The following is a 21140-nucleotide window of genomic DNA, read 5'->3' as shown; positions in this document are numbered from 1 at the left end:
TGAAGTAAAGATATGGGAAACAAAAACCTTCAAGCACCATGATGTAACAGGCAGATGAATCGAGGCTGCTCAGGTGCACAACAATGATCCTGGGACATTAAGGGGCGTGATTTTGCCAAGTTTATTTGGAAATGTTCAAGCAGCATGCTCCCTCATGAAGCTGCTGCTGCTGCTGGAAGGCGTTTCCTGGCAGGTCACCTGTGGGCGCAGAGTTAAAAAGCGGTGAGAGGCGTTTTTTTTTTTAGTTGCCTTGTCAGTCAGGAAGCAGGTGGAAGAAGACAGCACACAGACGCACAGAGGCCCGAGCATCGGGGAGACAACTGGGATTAAAATGATTCTGAAGAACAGCGTGGGCTTAGTGACGGGGGCATCTCGCGGACTTGGGAAGGCATTTGCTGAAGCCCTGTTAAAGAAGGAAGCAAAGGTAACTCAGTGGTGTCCTGCAGAGGCCCAGTGTTGGCATGGCAAGAGGAGTGAGGATTACAGGAGGGGGGTGGGGATGCCGTAACTTTTTCTCCCCTCGAGCCAGAGAGCAGAGCGTTTGATTTCCTGGAAATGTGATGGACAATTCTCCCAGCACTTTGAATTTCAACTTGAGCCGGGCGTAGCCCAGATTGCGATACAGATACAATTAATTCTTCCTCTTCAGTTTCAAATGTTTCTGTTTTTAATAGGTGTATTTGTTTCTACTACGGCAGATTCAAACAAGAGATAAGCTAGTGGCTGTGCATCCGAGGAAAGTTATGAGAGAGAGGACAGAGGGGTGAAAATGAAATGTTCACAAGTCATTGCGGTGAATAATCTGATCTGGCCCATGTGCCTTCAAGCGGGGATCGTCAGTCCGCGCGGACTCTATGGGCCGAAGGGCCTGTTTCCGTGCTATGTTCTCTAAACTAAGCTTGAACTGAGCACAGTGCCATGGCTGACCCAACCATGCCGACTGCCTGACTTGCCTATACTTGGTGTAAACCAAACTCCACCAGGCACACATCCGTCTTGTGTAATCGTGTCCAGGATCAAAGGTCTGCGCATTGTCATAGAGTTACACAGCACGGAAACAGGCCCTTGAGCCCAACCTGTCCATGCTGACCAAGATGCCCCAATAACGCTAGTCCCATCTGGCTGCGTTTATCCATATCCCTCAAAACCTTTCCTATCCATGTACCTGTCCAAATGTCTTTTAAATACTGTTATAGTACCTGCCTCAAGTACCTCCATGGCAGCTCTGAATGAATCTTATCCCTCCTTGTTTGTCAGTCCATTACTAGTCAGGGCAAAAGATTACTTCTAATCCCATCATGTCCAATTTGGAATAATATCTTCTTGCATTGCAACTTATTGTAGGCAAAGTACTAAACATGCACTTTAAAGGTAAACAAAAATGCTGGGGAAACTCAGTGGGTGAGGCAGCATCTATGGAGCGAAGGAATAGGTGATGCTTCGGGTCGAGACCCTTCTTCAGACATGCACTTTACTATCTTCCACACATATTTACCAAGCCAATTACCGGTAACCTACAAATCTGTACATCTTTGGAGTGTGGGAAGAAACCAAAGATCCACGCGGTTACAGGGAGAATGTTCAAACTTCATACAAGCAGCATCCATGGTCAGGATTGAACCTGGGTCTCCAGTTCTGTGAGGCAGCAACTCTACCACGGTGATTGGTAGATTTGATTCAAAACTGGCTTGCCCGAGGAAGACAGAGGGCAGAAAGGCATTATTCTGACTGGTGATATGTGCCCTGTACAATCAGTACTTTGGCTCATAATTTTGCAGACAACACAAAGCATGGTGGGATTGTGAACAGTAAAGAAGACCATCAAAGCATATAGTGGGATACTAGACTATTCGCAGCTCAGAGACCCGATACCCTCTCGCTTCCTTCGTCTGGCAGAGACTGAGTGAGCCACGACACTTCCGGGTTTTATAGTCCCTCCCCACTGCTGCCAGAAAAATTTAAAAAAACATTAATATCTCTCTGATTTTTAATCGATGGGAAAAATCCTCCAGTCCAGTCCGGCGGAGGGGGGCTCTGAGCGAGGTGGCCAAAAATGACGTCCGTAAGTTGCGCCGTTCTCTCGGAAATCACATCGCAGTGAGTCAAAAGCGGTCAAGATCTTACTTTTAGTAATATAGATAGATAGATGAGTTACAGATATGGTTGTCAAAATGGCAAATGGAGTTTAATCCGAGCAAGCGCGAGCTGTTGCCCTTTGGGAGATCAGATATGAAATAATATTTTAGTTAATAGCAAGACCATTAATAGTATTGTTGTGCGGAGGGATCTTGAGGCCCATAACACCCTGAAAGTGGCAACAAGTCTCATTGAACATTGTCATGTGCACAAGTATGGTGAGGGGAATGGGTACATTGAGAATCTTGCTTTGAGCAGCATTGCAGGCACATAGACTAATTGTGTCTCTCAATCAGTCTTACACTAATTACCTTGTTTTGCACAGTCTTCAGACGTTTGGAAATTTCATGTTAATTTATGCATAATTGAAGTTTCTCTGTATTTGACTGAGTCTATGTGCCCGTGACGATGCTGCTAGCAAGATTTTCACCGCACTTGTGCAGGTGAAAACACGTTTGGCATGAAATTCTTGTCACTTGAAGTTCTGAAAGACAGTAAAAAGAAAAATAGTTTGCTCTTCAGGTACTTCATAGGGACAATTTCCAATCAAACATAGAATATAGAACAGTACAGCATAGAATCAGGCATTTCAGACCACAATGTTTGTGCCGAACATGATGCCAAGTTAAACTGATCTCATCTGCCTTTACAAGATCCATACAATTCTATTCCCTGCACTTCCATGTGCCTATGTAAAAGCCTATCAAATGCCACTATAGTTCCTGCCCCCTCCACCACCCCTGGCAATGCATTCCAGGCCCCCGCCACTCTCTGTATAAAATATTTACTCCACACATCTCCATTAAACTTTCCCCCTCTCAATTTATAGCTATGCCCAGTAGCCAAATAATCCAGCAACCCATATAGTTGGAACAGGCCATTTGGTCCTCTTTGAAACCATATTGACCAGCAAGCAATTATCTATACTGACCCGCTTTCATCCCATCCCATTCCTATCATCTTTCCCAGATTCCACCACTCACCAACATGCCAAGGGCAATTTACCGAGGCCAATTAACCTACCGACCCGCATGACTTAGGAGTGTGGGAGGAATCCGGAGCCCCCGGAGGAAACCAAAGTGGTGGCAGGGAGAATGTGCAAACTAAACACAGACTGCATTCGAGGTTTAGTTTAGTTGAGGTTAAACATCAGCATGGAAACAAGCTCTTCAGCCCACCAAGTCCACGCCAACCAACGATCACCCATTCACTAGTTCTATACATAGGAAGAAACTGCAGATGCTGGTTTACACCGAAGATAGACACAAAATGTTGGAGATATAGTGGGACAGGCAGCATAGAAGAAATGTGTGAGGTTTCGGGTCGAGACTTCTTCGGACTATGCTGCCTGTCCCGTTGAGTTACTCCAGCATTTTGTGTCTATACACTAGTTCTATTCTACACACTAGGGATAACTTATAAGATGGAAGCCAATTAACCTACAAACCTGCACGTCTTTGGAATCTGGGAGAAGCACCTGGAAGAAACCCACGCGGTCACAGGGAGAACATGCAAACTTCGTACAGACAGCACCCGTAGTCAGGATTGAACGCGGGTCTCTGCCGATGTACTGCTGTGCCACTGTTCGAGCCTATAAGAGGTCAGGATTGAACTTGGGTTGCTGGTGCCATGGGGCAGAAACTCTGCGAGCTTTGGCACTGCGTTGAAAGTTGAATCTGAGAGATTTGACTCTGGTCAAAATTATTTGAATAACTTGTATTTCTTGTTAAGTGACTAGCAGCTTTGAATGCAAAGTAAGATTCTAAAGGTGTGCCTCCCTAGAATGTCATGCTAGGGCGGGCACGGTGGCGCAATAATAGAGTTGCTACCTTATAGCGAGTTCAGCGCCGGAGACCAGGGTTCGATCCCGACTGTGGGTGCTGTCTGTACGGAGTTTGTACGTTCTCCCCGTGACCTGCGTGGGTTTTCTCCGAGATCTTCGGTTTCCTCCCACACTCCAAATACGTAGAACCCGGTGGGCCGATGGGCCTGATTCTGTGCTGTATTTCTAAACTAAACTTTAAAAAAATGTGAGCGACAGTAGTTAAAATCCTGCAAAGGTTGCTGAATCAATAATGAATATGAAACTGCACTTTGTGGTTTGAATGACATTGGAGCATAGCACCACCAGTCAAAGGAATAATCTCAGTATGTCAGGCAGCCTTGCTGGAAAGAGAAACAGAAATGATGTTTCAGATGAAAGACCTTTGGATAAAAGATATTTGGACCAGTATATGGATAGGAAAGCAACAAACTCAAAGTGATGGAGTAACTCAACGGTTCAGGCAGCATCTCTGGAGAACATGGATAGGTGACGTTTCGGGTCGGGACACTTCTTTTACTCAGGATAGGAAAAGGATGTGAGGGATATGGGACAAGCACAGGCAAATGGGACCAGCTTCAGTTTAGTTTATTCATGTGTACTGAGGTACAGTGACAAGCTTTGGTTGCGAGCTAACCAGTCAACGGAAAGCTTGGATGGGGTGGCATGGTCAGCATGGACAGCTTGGGCTGAAGGGCCTGTTTCCATGCTGTACGACTAACCTTTCAATAAATAGGGAAAGAGAAATTCAAATTAGGTTTGAGTTGCATGGAGGGTGGGTTCAATGGTTTGATGGTTCGATAGTGCTTTTAATGTCACATGTGCAAAGTCCAAGCACAGTGAAATTATTTATCTTACAAACAATCCAGTAGAGTATTGCCCTACTCCTGATCCTCGATTAGTAAGTGTGAAAGATTAGAAATGGTCTACTGAGCCCGCGTGCAAGAGGCACCATGTTTTGCCGCCATTTTCAAAGTCCACTCTCCAGTTCTTATGAGGGGTGCCTGTTCCAGGCGAGTCCCAGGCTGTTGTGGGCCTCCAGCCATCTCCTTCCTTGGACGTCACATCCCTCCCCTCGCCCGTCCACTTTTGTTCTCCGGCGTTGCCTCCCGCAGCCGTAGGCCGGACCCCGGTTGCCTCTCCTCTCCTAACGGCCTCTCTCCTCACCCAACGTCACTGGCTCCATCCTCCCGATCTCTGGATACGACGGAGGAAATATCTCCGACAGTGTGAGGCCTGGGTTTCACTCTGTTTCTCTTTCCACAGAGGCTGCCTGACCAATGCAGCATTCCCAGCGTATTCTGTTTTTATTTTCAGATTTCTCACAATCGGCAGGTTTTTGATTCTCAAAGAAATGAACACAGTCCAACAGCTTCATTTTCTAACATCCGTGCATGCATGATAATTATGTTGTTTATGACTAATCTCTATCAATTAGATGACAGTACACTCAACCACAGGAACCCCAGTGATGGAGACCACAAATACCACAGGCTTAAAGTTACTCATCTCTTCCATCATAGATGAGGCCTAGTCTCCTGGGTACCCCGCAGCTCTGGTCTTGCTCCCTCTCCCCACAGCCACAACAGGGTCACAGTGCCCCCAGTCCTTACCTTTCACACCATCAGCCGTCACATACAGCGCGTAATCTTCATACATTTTCGACCCCTCCACTGGGATCCCACCACCAGTCACATCTTCACATCTCCACTCCTTCCCCCTGCATCACCCTGGTCAACTCAACCCTTCCAACCCAAACCATCCCCTCCTCAGGTACTTTCCCCTGCAATCACAGGAGATGCAACGCCTGTCCTTTTACATAGAAACATAGAAAATAGGTGCAGGAGGAGGCCATTCGGCCCTTCGAGCCAGCACTGCCATTCATTGCGATCATGGCTGATCGTCCCCAATCAATAACCCGTACCTCGACTCCGTCCAAGGGCCCCGACAGTCCTTTCAGGCGAAGTAGAGGTTCACTTGCACCTCCTCCAACATCATCTACTGTACCCGCTGTTCTTGGTGTGAACTCTTACATATCGATGAGACAAAGCACAGACTGGGTGCTCGTTTTGCTGAACACCAATGCTCAATCCGCCTTGACCTACGCAATTTCCCGGTTGCCAAACATTTCAACCCCCATTCCCATTCTGACCTGTTTGTTCAGGGCCTCCTCCGCTGTCATGATGCCACATGTAAACAACACCTCATATTTCCCTCACCTTAAACCTATGGTTCTCAATTCCCCTACTCTGGGTAAGAGGCTTTGTGCGTCTACCTGATCTATTCCTCTCATGATTTTGTACACCTCTATTAGATCACCTGTCACCCTTTTACACACCAAGGAATAAAGTCCTAGCCTGCTCAACCTCTCCCTGTAGCTCAGGCCCTCGAGTTGTTGCAACATCCTCGTAGATTTTCTCTGCACCCTTTCCAGATATCACAGAGGATGATCCCATGAGATCCTGACATGAAGTCTCCTTCCTGAACTATTGTAGTCTCTTGATAAAAGCAATCAGGCAGGAGTTCTAGGGTTTCGACCAAGAGTAATATAATACTGCCAGTTCAAGGACAGTGTAACTTGGGACGGTCCTGCAAGAGTAGGTGTTCACATGCAGTATATTGTTATGTCATTTGTTCCTTTTTGAAACAAAACATACATGGTGACACAGTGGTGGAGTTGCTGCTTTACAGCGCCACAGATCCGGGTTCGATCCCGACTACGGGTGCTTTGTACGTTCTCCCCGTGACCACGTTTGTTTTCTTTTTAATATATTTTTTTATTAAAGGTAATCAATTACAATGCTTCAAACAACTTTATATCAAATTAATTCAATTTGCATTAAGTAAAACACTAGTAATACTTATCTACTATTTTTTTAGAAATAATGATAGAGAAAGAATAGAACAGTTATAAATCATTAAGAGAGTGATTAAATAATAATTTGATTATATATAAGAAAGAAAAGAGAAACGAAAAAAAAAAAAAAAAAATAAAAATTTGAGTAACCACAATATGTATTATTAATAACACTACTACAAGTGATAGTATCAATAAAGACATATATGTTAATTCCAATATAAAAATGAATTATTCTCACCAAATCCCGCAGGGTGCACGCCGAGCTGTGTTGCCAAGAACAGCTACTCCTCTAAATACTGTATATATGGAGACCATATCTGTTCAAAAGAATTATACTTGTCCAATAGGACAAATCTAATTCTTTCCAGATGTAACGTCTCCATCATCTCTGTTGCCCACATTTTGGTTGTGGGGGATAATGTTCCCTTCCAAAATTTCAATATGATTTTTTTCCCAATTATCAAACAGTAATCAAAGAAATTTCTTTGATTTACTGTAAGTGATAGATGTAAATCCGGAATTCCAAATATTATTAGCTTTGGGTTAGGGTCCAATTTAACTTTGATGACTTCAGAAATAACTTTAAAAATTTCTGTCCAGTAATAATTCAATTTAGGACATGTAACGAAACTATGTATTAAATTTGCCTCTGCTTTCTTGCACTTATCACAAATAGCGGAGAGATTCGGAAAAATACTATTTAATTTAGTTTTCGAATAATGTAACCTATATAATACTTTAAATTGTATCAGTATATGTCTGGCGTTTAATGAACACCGGTGTATTCGTTGTAGACTTTCTTCCCAGTTTTCTTTTGTTATAGCCAATCCCATTTCATTTTCCCATGCTTGACGATATATTTCCGTTATTGGATTCTCCTTATCCAAAATGATGTTATATATATAGGCTATTAATTTTTCTGTATTTGGATGTAAATTAAACAGTTCGTCTAACAATCCTGCTTCTTTATTTTTATAATCTTGTGTATTGGATTTAATATAATCTCTAATTTGTAAATACCTAAACAAATGTTGTGGAGACAATCCATAAATATCTTGTAACTCCTGGAATAAAAGAAATTTTCCTTTTCTATAAAGGTGTTCTATCCTTGTAATTCCTAAATCATCCCATTGTTTAAACCCCCCATCTAATATAGCAGGTTTAAACGATGGATTATTCATAATTGGTAATCTAAATGAGAGATTATCCAAATGTAGAGTCTTAACTATTTGTTTCCAAATACGTCTATTATTATATATTATTAGGTTGTCTTTATAATATTTTTTTTGTACTTCCGTTGGTGCAAAAATTATCGAACCTACATTGAAAGGTAGACAGTCTTCCTTTTCTATATTTAACCATGTCGGTTCATGATCCATATTTACCCACCAGAAATTCATATTCTTAATCTGAACAGCCCAGAAATAATATAAAAAGTTTGGAAGTGCTAATCCTCCATTTATCTTAGCTTTGCATAGATGTTTTTTATTTATTCTGTGAATTTTATAATCCCAAATAAAACTATTGACAATATTATCAAATTTTTTTTTTTAAAGTTTTCGGAAGAAAAAAAGGAATAGCCTGAAACAAATATAACAACTGCGGTAGAAATACCATCTTTATGGCACTTATTCTACCAATCATGGATATAGGAAGTGTTTTCCAATATAAAATATTTTTTCTAAGTTTATCTAATAGTTGAGGATAGTTGGATTTTATTAATGAGTTATGAGTTTTAGTTACGTTAATCCCTAAATATTTAAGTTTGTCTGTAACTACTTTTAATGGGTATTGTTGTAATGTATTTAGATTTATTCCTGTTATTGGCATAATCTCGCTTTTATCCCAATTAATCCTATACCCAGAAAATGCACCAAACTTAGTTATAATGTTTAGCAGGTTGGGAATACTAATTTCCGGTTTTGTAATATAAATCAAAACATCATCTGCATATAAAGAAATTTTATTAATTGTTGTATCAGTATTATAGCCATATATTTCAGGTTCAGATCTAATTTTTTCCGCCAATGGTTCTATCACCAATGCGAACAATAAGGGTGATAACGGACATCCCTGTCTGCATCCCCTAGAGAGTTTGAATTTGGCTGATAAAATTTGGTTAGTCAAAATTCTTGCCATAGGATTCGAGTATAAAATTCTTACCCATTTACAAAATCTATCCCCCAATTGAAACTTTTCCATTATATTAAATAAATACATCCAAACGCTTTTTCTGCATCTAGTGATATAACCGCTAGTTCCGTATCTCGTATTCTTTTTGAATATATAATATTAAACAAACGTCTGAGATTATGGGATGAGTAACGTTTTGGGATAAAACCTGTTTGATCATAATGTATTAATTTAGAGATCACTAAACTTAATCTCCTAGATAAGACCTTAGTTAATATTTTTTGGTCTGTATTTAAAAGGGCAATCGCTCTATATGATCCAGGATCTTCCAAATCCTTATCTACTTTAGGGATGAGTGTAATTGTGGATTCATTTAAAGATTCTGGTAATTTTCCTTGGTCATATGCATATCTATACATTATTTGTAATCTTGGGGAAATCAGATCTTGAAATTTTTAATAAAATTCTGCACTCAGGCCATCTGGGCCCGCTGCTTTTCCGTTCTTTAGCGAACTAATTGATTCTATAATGTCTTTTACTGTTATTTCAGCATTTAACAATTCTCTACCTTCCTGATCTAAGCTATTGATTTGACATTCTTGTAAAAATATTTCCGTACTATCTGTTTGTCCTGTTAGTTTTGACGAATAAAGATTTTTATAATATTGTAAAAATCTATCATTAATATCTTTTGGAGTAATTAATATATTTCCATACTCAGATCTAATTCCGTGTATCATCTTCTCATCTTCTAATTTTCTAAGCTGTCGTGCTAGTAATTTTTGTGGCTTATCTCCAAATTCAAAATACACTTGCTTAGTTTGTTGAAAAAGTTTAATCACTTGATTAGAATATATTTTATTTAATCTATATTTTACTGATGCAATTTTATTACTTAACTCTTTGGAAGGCTGTTTTATATTTTCATTATCTAGACGTTTTATCTCATTTTCTAAATTTTGTTCTATTTTTCGATTTTCTTTATTGAGATGTGCTTGTGCGGATATTATTGCGCCACGCATGAATGCCTTAAATGTGTCCCAAAATAGTGATGGAGAAGTTTCAGGATTATCATTAGTTTCAAAAAATAATTTAATCTGATCCATCACATATTTACAACAGTCATTGTCCTTTAATATCTGAGGGTTAAATCTCCAGGTAGTAGTTTTATTAGATATATCTTTTAATTTTATCTTAAATGTTAATGGCGCATGATCCGAGATGATAATATTATGATATTTTGCATCATACGTAAAAGGAAGTAATTTAGAATCTATTAAAAAATAATCTATCCTCGAATAGGTTCCATGTACGGGCGAGAAAAAAGAATATTCTCGTCCGGATGGATTATCTAACCTCCAGATGTCTTTAATATTAGATGTATTGATAAAAGCATTTATGAATTTACTTGATTTCGAGGCAGCTTTCCTTTTTGCAGATGATCTATCTAGATAGTTATCTAAAGTACAATTTAAATCACCTCCAATTATTAAATTGTGTTGAGTGGATATAGGAATATTATTAAATATTTTCTTAAAAAATAATGGATTATCAAAATTAGGGGCATATATATTCATTAAAATTACCTTTTTTGAATATAATTCCCCTGTAATTATTACATATCTGCCTTCTTTATCCTCTATAATAGAACTTTGTATGAAAGGTATACCTTTGCGAATAATTATTGCAACTCCTCTAGATTTATGAATAAATGTAGAATGATACACCTTAGAAATCCATTTAGCTGTTAATCTATGTTGAGCATCTTTTTTAAGATGAGTCTCTTGAAGGAAAATGACATCTGTCTTCAATCTGTTCAACTGAGCTAACACCTTTCCCCTTTTAATTGGTTCATTAATTCCTTTTACATTCCAACTGCAGAAGGTTACTCCATCACCCCCAGTCTTCACCTTTATATCATGCATTTTACTATTAGGGCGGCTTTTTTTGGAGTAGCCTTCTTGACTCCCCCAGCTCCCCGTTGCACCCGGACATCAATCCAATGAGAATTTCTATCCACCTTAATCCGCATCTATGTCTTCTTAAACTAAATACACAATATCCTTCACATCTACATTCAAATAATATATAATATAAGATCAATAAAAAACAAAAACAATAAGAAATATCAATAATAAAAAAAAAGTAAAGGGTGTTAATAGGGTGCTCAGAAAAAAAAGAAACTACACTTGTATAGTGTGTAGTATGTGAAGGTGAAAGCCACACTAACGTGGCCATTAATCTAAAGACTTCCGTTTTTTTAATTAAAAAAAAAGATGTTAATTATACCAGCTCCTATCTCAAATGCTATATATATTGGGGTGGGGTACTAACTTTATATACTTAGTACTTAGTAATTATTCATATTACTATTTGCTAATTACTAATATAAATTATATTTAATACTATAATATGTAATACTATTATCATGGAATAATTAAATATTTTCTAATAATTAATACAGAACTACTACTAAATGCCCATTATTCCACTTCCTTCTAAGTGAGTATTTCATAACCACAGGTCGATGATAAAAGTTCAGTCCTCTCCTTCTCCCTCGGGTTCTTCCTCCGCATCTTCTCTCTCTTCATCTTCTGGCTTCTGCTGTATGCCTCGGGCGAATTTCAATGCTTCAGTATGCTTAACGAAACGATATTCCTTGTCATCATAAGTTACTCTCAGTATTGCTGGGTACATCAAGCCATATCTCAGATTCTTAGTATTCTGTAAATTCCTCAGGATACCTTTTGTTTCTTTAAATAGTGCTCTTTTCTTGGCCACTTCTGCTGGGAAGTCTCTAAAAATACTGATGTTGTCTCCCTCGTATTTCAGGTTTCTCTTTTTTATTATTATCTTCATCATTTCTTCGAAGACATGGTCAAAGGCCACTTTTACAATCATTTGTCTGGGCGATGAACCTATCCCAGGGGCCCGTCTTAGAGCCCTATGTGCACGGCTCAACAGGGGTTCATGATCCAAATTCAGAATATCCATTAAAAGTTTTGCAACAAATTTTCGAGGATCTTGACTCCCCTCACGACCTTCGCTCAGACCAACTATACGCAAATTTTTACGGCGTTGGCGTCCCTCCAGATCAATACATTTCTCGTTTGTTTTACGTAATAATTCTAAGAGGCGTTTGTTCTCGGCACGGAGTTTTTCGGTCTCCTTAGTATTCACTTCAGCAATTTTAGTTAGCTCTTTAATTGCTTCGCCTTGTTGGTCTAGCGAAATTATAGTAGGATCTATCTTGTCATCCAGCTTTCTTTCCATCCCAGCAGCTATATCCTTTATATCCTCAAATTGAGTTTGTAACTCAGCATTAGCCTTTTCCTTCCACTCATCCATCATACTTTTTACCGTCGTTATAACTTGTTTTATTAAGTCTTCTTTATCTTCTTTATTTTTCTCGTGAGACACCAGCATATCCGCTTTTAAACTTTTTATCTCCTCCATATACTCCTTCCTCTGCTTCTTTATCTCCTCCATATACTCCTTCCTCTGCTTCTTTATCTCACCTAGAATGGTAGTCTTAAGTTCCTCCATTTCAGCTTTCCTCTGTGAGACATCTTCTTGAGAAGCAGCAGCTGCACTCGAGCTGAGGCCAGTTTCCTTTCTCGTAGATTTTTTTCCAGTGGTGGGGGTGGGGGAGCGCTGGGTCATAATTTCTTCTTAAAATCGCGCGCCTGATGACGTCACGCACCTTTTAAACGCTGCCGGAGCCGTTCGCAATCGATCTCCTGTGGTAAGTGCGTTTGTTTGACCCTTTTACCCCCGTTTTAAATTCAGTTTTTTGCGGAGCTGTAATGGCGCGATTCCACTCACAGCGTGGCGCCAACCGTTTGTTTTCTCCGAGATCTTTGGTTTCCTCCCTGACGTACAGGTTTGAAGGTTAATTGGCTTGGTATTAGTTGTCCCTAGAGCGTGTGTGGGTCGTGCTATTGTGCGAGGGTCGCTGGTTGATGCGGACTCGATGGGCCAAAGGGCCTGTTTCGGCGGTGTGTCTCTAAACTAAACTAAACTAAACTAAACCCAAGGTAGACAAAAATGCTGGAGAAACTTAGCGTGTGAAGCAGCATCTATGGAGCGAAGGAAATAGACAAAGTTTCGGGTCGAAACCCTTCTTCAGACCTGAAACGTTGCCTATTTCCTTCGCTCCATCGATGCTGCCTCACCCGCTGAGTTTCTTAAGCATTTTTGTCTACCTTCGATTTTCGAGCATTTGCGGTTCCTTCTTAAACTAAACCCATATCACTCAAAGATGGGAAACAATCATCAACTGATTTTGTCAACTGTTATCACTGTACCTTTAAGACGGCCTATTTACAATAGACTTCGGACTTGGAAATAGTTTTGCTTTATTATAAAATCAAATTGGAGAAATGCAAAGATTGCTGAATTTTTATCAAGGCGTATCCTACACAAGAACAAATGAACAAAATGTTTACACACTTTAAATACAAAGAATGGCACGCATGCATTTTCTTATTTGACTTCCAGGCTCTTTGCACTTAATGACACATCAGAAATAGTTGTAATACCAGGAAAGTACAATAATGAGCACAGCAAGCTGCTGTAAACAACAGCAGAAAAGGGGGCCAGGATTTTGTATTCAGTAGTAAAATGACGAGGCTTTCCATGAATTTGTAAATGACTGCACGCGAACATCTGGCAACTTTCTTGGCAGGGAAAGTGCTTTTTCTGATGTTTATTCTTTCAAGGCCTCAGTCTAAGGTTCCCCTTGGAGCTCAACAATCGTACTTCAATCAATATAGCAACGCAGGCAATGGCAGTTGAGACAACTCATGGGCAGCCAAGAGTGAAAATGATGGCCAATGTTTTAAACAATTCACAGAGTGCCGTGCGAAGGAATGATTTGGATCCTAGTGGCCACGCCAATCTGCCCCTCCCCCACTCCACTCCACAACATTGATGAGTTTTTGATTAAACCACTCAAATACAAATCTTTTCTCTTGAATGCTTCAAGAAGAGCTTGGCCGATAAGGGGCTCCTGGTCAGATGGGAAGGTGCAGCAGGAATGAAGTCAGTATTTGCAAGAGGCAGTGGAGAATCGGTGAGCCCTGCACTGGGGGGGTTAGTGAGGGAACCTTTAAGCTAGTTTAGAGATACGGCATGGAAACAGGCCCTTCAGCCCATTGTGTGTGTGCTAACCAGAGATGACCCCATGCACTAGCACCATCCTACACACACAGGGACAATTTACAATTTTGCCAAAGCCAATTGACCTACAAACTTGTACGTGTTTGGAGAGTGGGAGGAAACCGGAGCACCTGGAGAAAACCCACGCAGGTCACGGGGAGAAATTACTGTCATCGGAGACATAGATCATAGAACAGCACAGCACAAGGACAGGCCCTTTGGCCCACAATGTCTGTGCTGGACATGATGCCAAGATCTACCTGTGCATAGTCCACATCCTTCCATTCCCTGCCTATCCATGTGTCTATCCAAAAATCTTTTAAATACCACTATCGTACCTGCCTCCACCACTATCCCCCAGCCTGTTCCTCATACGACTGATGTCGCCACCCGTATTGCTGTAATTGAGAACTTCGAGCTTTGTAGTTTAGGGCAGGTAAGGTTTTACTTTGATGTTTCAGCTGAAGAGACGACACCTCTGCCAGTGCAGTTCTTGCTCAGGCTAAGGCTTAATGTTGGTTCTCTACACATGAAATGCCCCACATTATATCTGGTTATAGCAGACAATTGGCCATAAAGGAACCAGACCCCCCTCACCCCACCGCCACCCTCACACCGTGGTCCGTTACACTGAGTGTTACTGTACATAAAACTGATCGGCCAAGGCTGAGGCTGTGGGAGAAGAGGTTTAGACATTTTTGAGAATTAATTTTTATACCAAGACGGCAGTTGGATTCTAGATCGAGCTGCCTGAGGGGAAGCTGATGGGTGGCAATCTCACAAACACTTAAGGAGTATCTAGATGAGTTATTTTTGGACACTGTTGTGATGTTGCTTCTTCCTAACACTGTGTTTTTGACTTGGATAGGGCGTGTCAAACATACTGAAACAACACAGAGTTTTCCTCAGGCCATATGACTAATTTAGCAGCACACCTTGACAATGTTACAGTGAATGACACAATCACAACAAAAAATAACTTGTTCAATAGTTTGATATTAAAAATGAGCATGTAAGAAATAATAGTCCATTCGTTCCTTGTACCTTACTGTTATTCAATAAGATCTAAGCTGATCATTCACTTCAGTGTTAATTTCTTGACCTAACCCCATATCCCTTGCTTAATTCTAAAAATACTCAGCTCGATCTATTCATTGGTTAATTGGTCTGAAAAAAAGTCCCGATCCGTAACTTCTCCTATCCATTCCCTCCATGGATGCTGCCTGACCCATTGAGTTACTCCAGCACTTTGCATTTTGCTCAAGATTCCAGCATCTTTGGTTTAGAGATATAGCGTAGAAAAAGGACATTCAGCCCATTGAGTCCACACTGACCAACAATCACCCCATTCACTAGTTATATCCTGAACGCTAGGGACTAATTTACCAAAGTCGATTAGGCTGCAAACCTGCATGTCTTTGGAGTGTGGGAGGAACCCGAAACACCCGGAAAAATCCCACAAGGTCACAGGGAGAACGTACAAACACTGTATGGACAGCACCCGTAGTCAGGATCGAATGTCAGGGTCCCTGGCGCTGTAAGGCAGCAACTCTACCACTGCGCCACCGTGCCACCCACTAATCTTCAGCTCCTTATATCTCTGCCTTACTTTGTTGCTTTGTGTCCACAGAACCTATTTTTGTTTTTGCTTTTACTTTAGATTTCCTCTTTTGACTTGATAGTGGCAGATATGGCAGTGGCAATTGAGAAACGTTTGGATGGACTCATGGATATGCAGGGAATGGAGGAATATGGATTATGTGCTGGCAGAGAAGAGTTTGCCTTGGCATAATATTCGGCACAGCAGTGGCGGCTGTCTACAGGTCCACCCGCCCGGCACCAATTACCACTTTATAAAGGAGTATACTTGAACAGATAGACACAAAATGCTGGAGTAACAGCGGGTCAGGCAGCATCTCTGGAGAAAAGGAATAGGTGACATTTCAGGTTGAGACCCTTCTTCAGACATTTTCTCCACCCGAAACGTTACCTATTCCTCTTCTCCAGAGATGCAGCCTGACCCGTTGAATTACTCCAGCATTTGTGCCTGTCTCTCATGTAAACCAGTATCTGCAGTTCCTTCCTACACATACTTGAAGAGATCTTTGCTCAATAGTCCATGGTCTACGTACTATGATCTGGGTGTTGTTCAAACAAACATCACGCCATCCTGCTAGTGTCTATATGCTTTTGGGAAGGATTCTTTTAATAGTGTGTTCTTTATCGCTTTCGTTCAATGGTGTAAAGGATTTTTCTTTACCTTTCAGGTGGTTATATGCGATATCAACCATGAGGAAGGTGCAATTACCAAAGCAGAATTTGATGAGAAATATGGCCCCAGTCAAACAACATTTGTCACTTGTGATGTCACATCCCCATCCCAGTTGAAAGGTCAGTGGAAATTGTTCTACAATCAATGGTCTCTTGCCCACAGTCAGAAAATAAATCCCACTGCCATTGCTTTTGCATTTTTTAAGTAAGCTGGTCATTACTCTGTCAGTTAAAAGCTTAAACATTTCAAGAGGGCCCAAAATGGAGATTGTAAAGTTTCCAAGCAGCTAATATGAAATTGTAATCAAGTTTGGTGTTATGTATGAAGATGCATTGGATGCCATTCTGCCCATCATGCCTGTTCTAGCTCTTTGATAGGACTATTCCTCAGTTCCGCTGCACTATTTAGATTAATTTTAGTCTTGGTTTAAAAGATATAGAGTGGAAACAGACCCTTCGACCCACCGAGTCCACGCCGATCAAAGATCACCTGTACTACACACCGGGAACAATTTACTAAAGCCAAATAACCTACAAACCTGGAATGTGGGAGGAAACTGGAGCACCCGGAGAAAGCCCATGTGGTCACAGGGTGAATGTACAAACTCTGTACGGACAGCACCCCTTGTCGGGATCTCTGGCGCAAGATGGCAGCAACTCTACTGCTGCACCACTGTGCCACCTATTCTTGCCCGAGTTATCTGCAAATTTTCTTTACAACTTTTTAATTATTCGGTCACATCCTTTCTGGAAGTCACACAGGGTCTGCTCCTCACTGTCAGATGGTGCATTCTGGATCATATAACTCATTGCCTAAAACACAACGTTCTCCACATCTCACACTTGGCTCCACTATAAATTATCCTAAATCTGTGCCACTCTGTTTATTGAAACTCATTTCAACTGCTTTCGTTTTAGCGATACAGTGTGTAATCAGGCTATAACGGCCACCAGGTCCACACTGACCATCTATTGAAAAGTATATTTACCCTGTCAAAATCATCCATAGTTTCGTATACCTCCGGCACACTGATGCAGTTGGCAGAACTGCTGCTTCACAACACCAGAGACCTGGGATCATCAAAACATAGAAACATAGAAAATAGGTGCAGGAGTAGGCCGTTCGGCCCTTCGAGCCAGCACCACCCTTCAATATGATCATGCTGATCATCCTAAAATCAGTACCCCGTTCCGGCTTTTTCCCCATATCCCTTGATTCCCTTAGCCCCAAGTCCTAAATTTAACCCTCTCTTGATCGTGACCTCAAGTCCTTGGTGTGGAGTTTGCATTGTGTTTATGTATAGTATTAGGGTTGCAGAATGGTGCAGCAGTAGAATTGCTGCCTTACAGCACCAAGGACCCGGGTTTGATCCTGACCTCGGGTCCTGTGACTGTATATAGTTTACCAAGTTCTCCTTGTGATCACGTGGGTTTCCTCTGGCTCTGGTTTCCTCCCACATCCCAAAAGCATGTGGGTTTGCAGGTTAATTGGCCTCTGTATACTATCCCTGGTGTATAGGGAGTGGATCTTCTTTTTCTTCTTCTTCTTCTTCTTGCGTATGGCGTGCACAGCCTAATGTTGTAGAACAACTTGTTCTATTTGATCTTACTTGATTGTGCACGCCAGGTTGATTGCATTTGTCGAAACAGGGCGGACCATGTGAAGGTTGAAATCTCCCACCCCAGGGAGTGGATGAGAAAGCAGGATAATTTTGAACTAGTGTGAACAGCTTATCGGTGGTCGGCATGAACTCAGTTTTAGTTTCAGTTTAGTTTATTGTCACATGTTCCAAGGCACAGTGAAAAGCTTTTGTTGCGTGCTAACCAGTCAGCAGAAAGACAATACATGATTACAACCAAGCCATTTACTGTGTATAGATACTTGATAAGGGAATATAGTTTAGTGCAAGGTAAAGCCAGCAAAGTCCAATCAAGGATAGTCCGAGGGTCACCAAAGAGCTATAGTTCAGCACTGCTAGGATGGTTCAGTTGCCTGAAAACAGCTGGGAAGAAACTGTCCCTGAATCTGGTGGTGTACGTTATCACACTTCTACACATTTTGCCCAATGGGAGAGGGGAGAACAGAGAGTGGTCAGGGTGTGATTCATCCTTGATTATGCGGCTGGCCTTGCCGAGGCAGCGTGAGGTATAAATGGAGTCAATAGAAGGGAGGTTGGTTTGTGTAATGGGCTGGGCTGCGTCCACAATTCGTTGCAATTTCTTGCTGTCTTGGATGGAGCTGTTGCCAAACCAAGCTGTGATGCATCCTGATAAAATGCTTTCTATGATGTATCTGTACAAGTGGGTGGGAGTTGTGGGGGACATGCCGAACTTCCTAAGCACTCTAAGTAGCCAAAGGGCCTGTGTCCATGCTGGATCTCTACATTAAACCTTGGTTCAATCTCCCATTAACCTTCTCCACCTCAAGGCAAAGAATCCCTGTGTAGAGAATTAATGGTAGCTCACTAGCTGAGACCTAGCTGGCGATTTAAACTGGGGATGATCTTCATCATAGCAGGTAAACAATTGTTGTAATAGCATGATTTGTTTTAGTTCTACTGAAATTGGAACTACCTTTTATTGACCTTTTATACAGGTTGTAGTTTTAGACCGTAGAAAACATTTTATTGGGATGCATCACAGCATGGTTTGAAGACAGCTCCATCCAAGATCACAAGATATGGCATAAAGTTATGGACGCAGCCCAGACCATCAGGCAAACCAACCTACCTTCCATTGACTCCATCTACACTTCACGCTGCCTCGGCAAAGCCACTAGTATAATCAAAGATGAGACTCATCTCGGTTACTCCCTCCTCTCCTCTCCCACCGGGCAAGAGGTACAGAAGTGCGAAAACGCACACCTCCACAATCAGGCTCAGTTTCTTCCTAGCTGTTATCAGGCAACTGAACCATCCTATCATCAACTGGAGAGCAGTCCTGAGCTACTATCTACCTCATTCTAGACAATCTCTAGACTATCTCTAATCGGACCTTACTCGATTTTATCTTGCGCTAAACATTACAATCAAGCCATCCACCGTGTACAGATACATGATAAAGGGAGTCATGTGGTTTTTTTCCGTTGGCTGGTTAGCACGCAACAAAAGCTTTTTTTTCACTGTACCTTGGTACACGGGACAATAAACTGAACTAAATTAAACTAGGAATGCATAAACACTTTTTTGATTTTACATTGCATCTAAAATATGAACTTTACCTCATGCAAGGTTATTTGTCGAGGGCCTATCCCTGAATGTAATTTACTTAAATAATTGCATTTGCAAAAAAAAAATTGTTGTTGGCACAGTGGAGCAGCAGTAGAGTTGCTGCCTTACAGCGCTCGAAGCCCGGGTTCGATCCTGAATACGGGTGCTGTCTGTACTGAGTTTGTACGTTCTGCACACGTGTTTCCTCCCACACTCCAAAGATGTTGTTTCCTCCCACACTCCAAAGTTGTGCGGGTTTGTAGGTTAATTGGCTTTGGTAAATAATTGTAAATTGTCCCTAGTGTGTAGATAGTATTAATGTACGGGGTTATCGCTGGTTGGTGCGGACTCTGTGGGACAAAGGGCCTGTTTCCATGCTGTATCTCTAAAGTCTAAAGTCCAAAAGTTTAAAGTCTCAAAAGAGCAGAAATAAAAGGAGACAATGGGAAAAAATATTGCAATAGAGACAAATTATATTATCCTTCGAAGCAAAATCTTAAGAAGGTCAGAATGTGTGTGGAGATAGAAACAAAATTAACATTTCAGGTCAATCTTCTTCTTCTTGCAAATGAAACATAAACCAAAGTAATAGTTAGATCTCAAGCCGGGTGTTGAGCAGCCATGTTGTTGTCTCTGCGTCAATGTCTGCCAGGCCCTGAGCTCCATTTGGTGGGTGGTAGAGTGGGCACCCAGAGGTGACATGATTGGCTGTCTGTTGTTCTGCTCCGCAATCACAGGCTGGGCTCTGGCGGAGTCCCCATCTCCACATGCTGGCATTAAAACAGCCAACTCCAGTACGAAGTCTGTTGAGCTTCACCCATGCTCCTGTGGGGAGGTCAGACCCTGGACAGCTTTTATCTGGTGAAGAGATGTAGCTGTGTAATGGAGATGAGGTTGCCTTCCACTCCTGTGACCACTTGGTGGCTATCCAGTGTGCTTTTGTCTCAGTTGGCTGGATGGATGCTAGGAGTTGCTTTCCATGTGGATCAAAGGGGTGACGAGACTTCAGTCGGAGTGGCCTCTGCTCTCTGCTGATAGCCTGATGGAGGAGGTGATCTGGGTCCATGGCACTACGGGATAGTGTTCGAGTTGCTGCTTGCCTTCGGATTCCTGCAGGCGGAATTCCTGCAAGTATAGGAAGCTGCTCGACTGGAGTAGGTTGAAGGCACCCAGTGATGGTTCGCATGGTGCTGTTCAGGCTCGTAACTACCAGGTTAGTATGTCTTCTTCTACTCCATACGGGTGCGCAGTACTCAGCTGGAGCATACACAAGAGCTAAAGCAGAGGTCAATGATCCCCCACCAAGTTGTGAAGAAAGATGGTTCAACTGAGGCTCTCTCTCTCTCTCTCTCTCTCTCTCTCTCTCTCTCTCTCTCTCTCTCTCTCTCTCTCTCTCTCTCTCTCTCTCTCTCTCTCTCTCTCTCTCTCTCTCTCTCTCTCTCTCTCTCTCTCCTCTCTCTCTCTCTCTCTCCTGCTCTCTCTCTCTATCCCTGATCTGCCAAGTGAATAAACTGATGTGTGAACAGCTTAACGACATAGCCCAAGGAAG

General features: G+C 41.7%; 1 protein-coding gene across 1 annotated transcript in view; it reads left to right on the top strand.

The window, feature by feature from the left end:
- Positions 1-235: 235 nt before the first annotated feature.
- The window catches only part of LOC116971287 (15-hydroxyprostaglandin dehydrogenase [NAD(+)]-like), a 37731-nt gene continuing 16826 nt past the window's right edge, over positions 236-21140 (top strand). The window contains exons 1-2 of the mRNA XM_033018328.1: positions 236-424; positions 16379-16502. Coding sequence (XP_032874219.1) covers positions 332-424; positions 16379-16502 — 217 coding nt within the window. The 5' untranslated portion in view covers positions 236-331. The remainder of the gene's footprint in view (positions 425-16378; positions 16503-21140) is intronic.

Source organism: Amblyraja radiata, chromosome 3, assembly GCF_010909765.2.
Source record: "Amblyraja radiata isolate CabotCenter1 chromosome 3, sAmbRad1.1.pri, whole genome shotgun sequence".
NCBI classification, from domain to species: Eukaryota; Metazoa; Chordata; class Chondrichthyes; order Rajiformes; family Rajidae; genus Amblyraja; species Amblyraja radiata.
The sequence above is the reverse complement of the archived record's forward strand: the minus strand, read 5'-3'. Positions and strand labels throughout refer to the sequence as shown.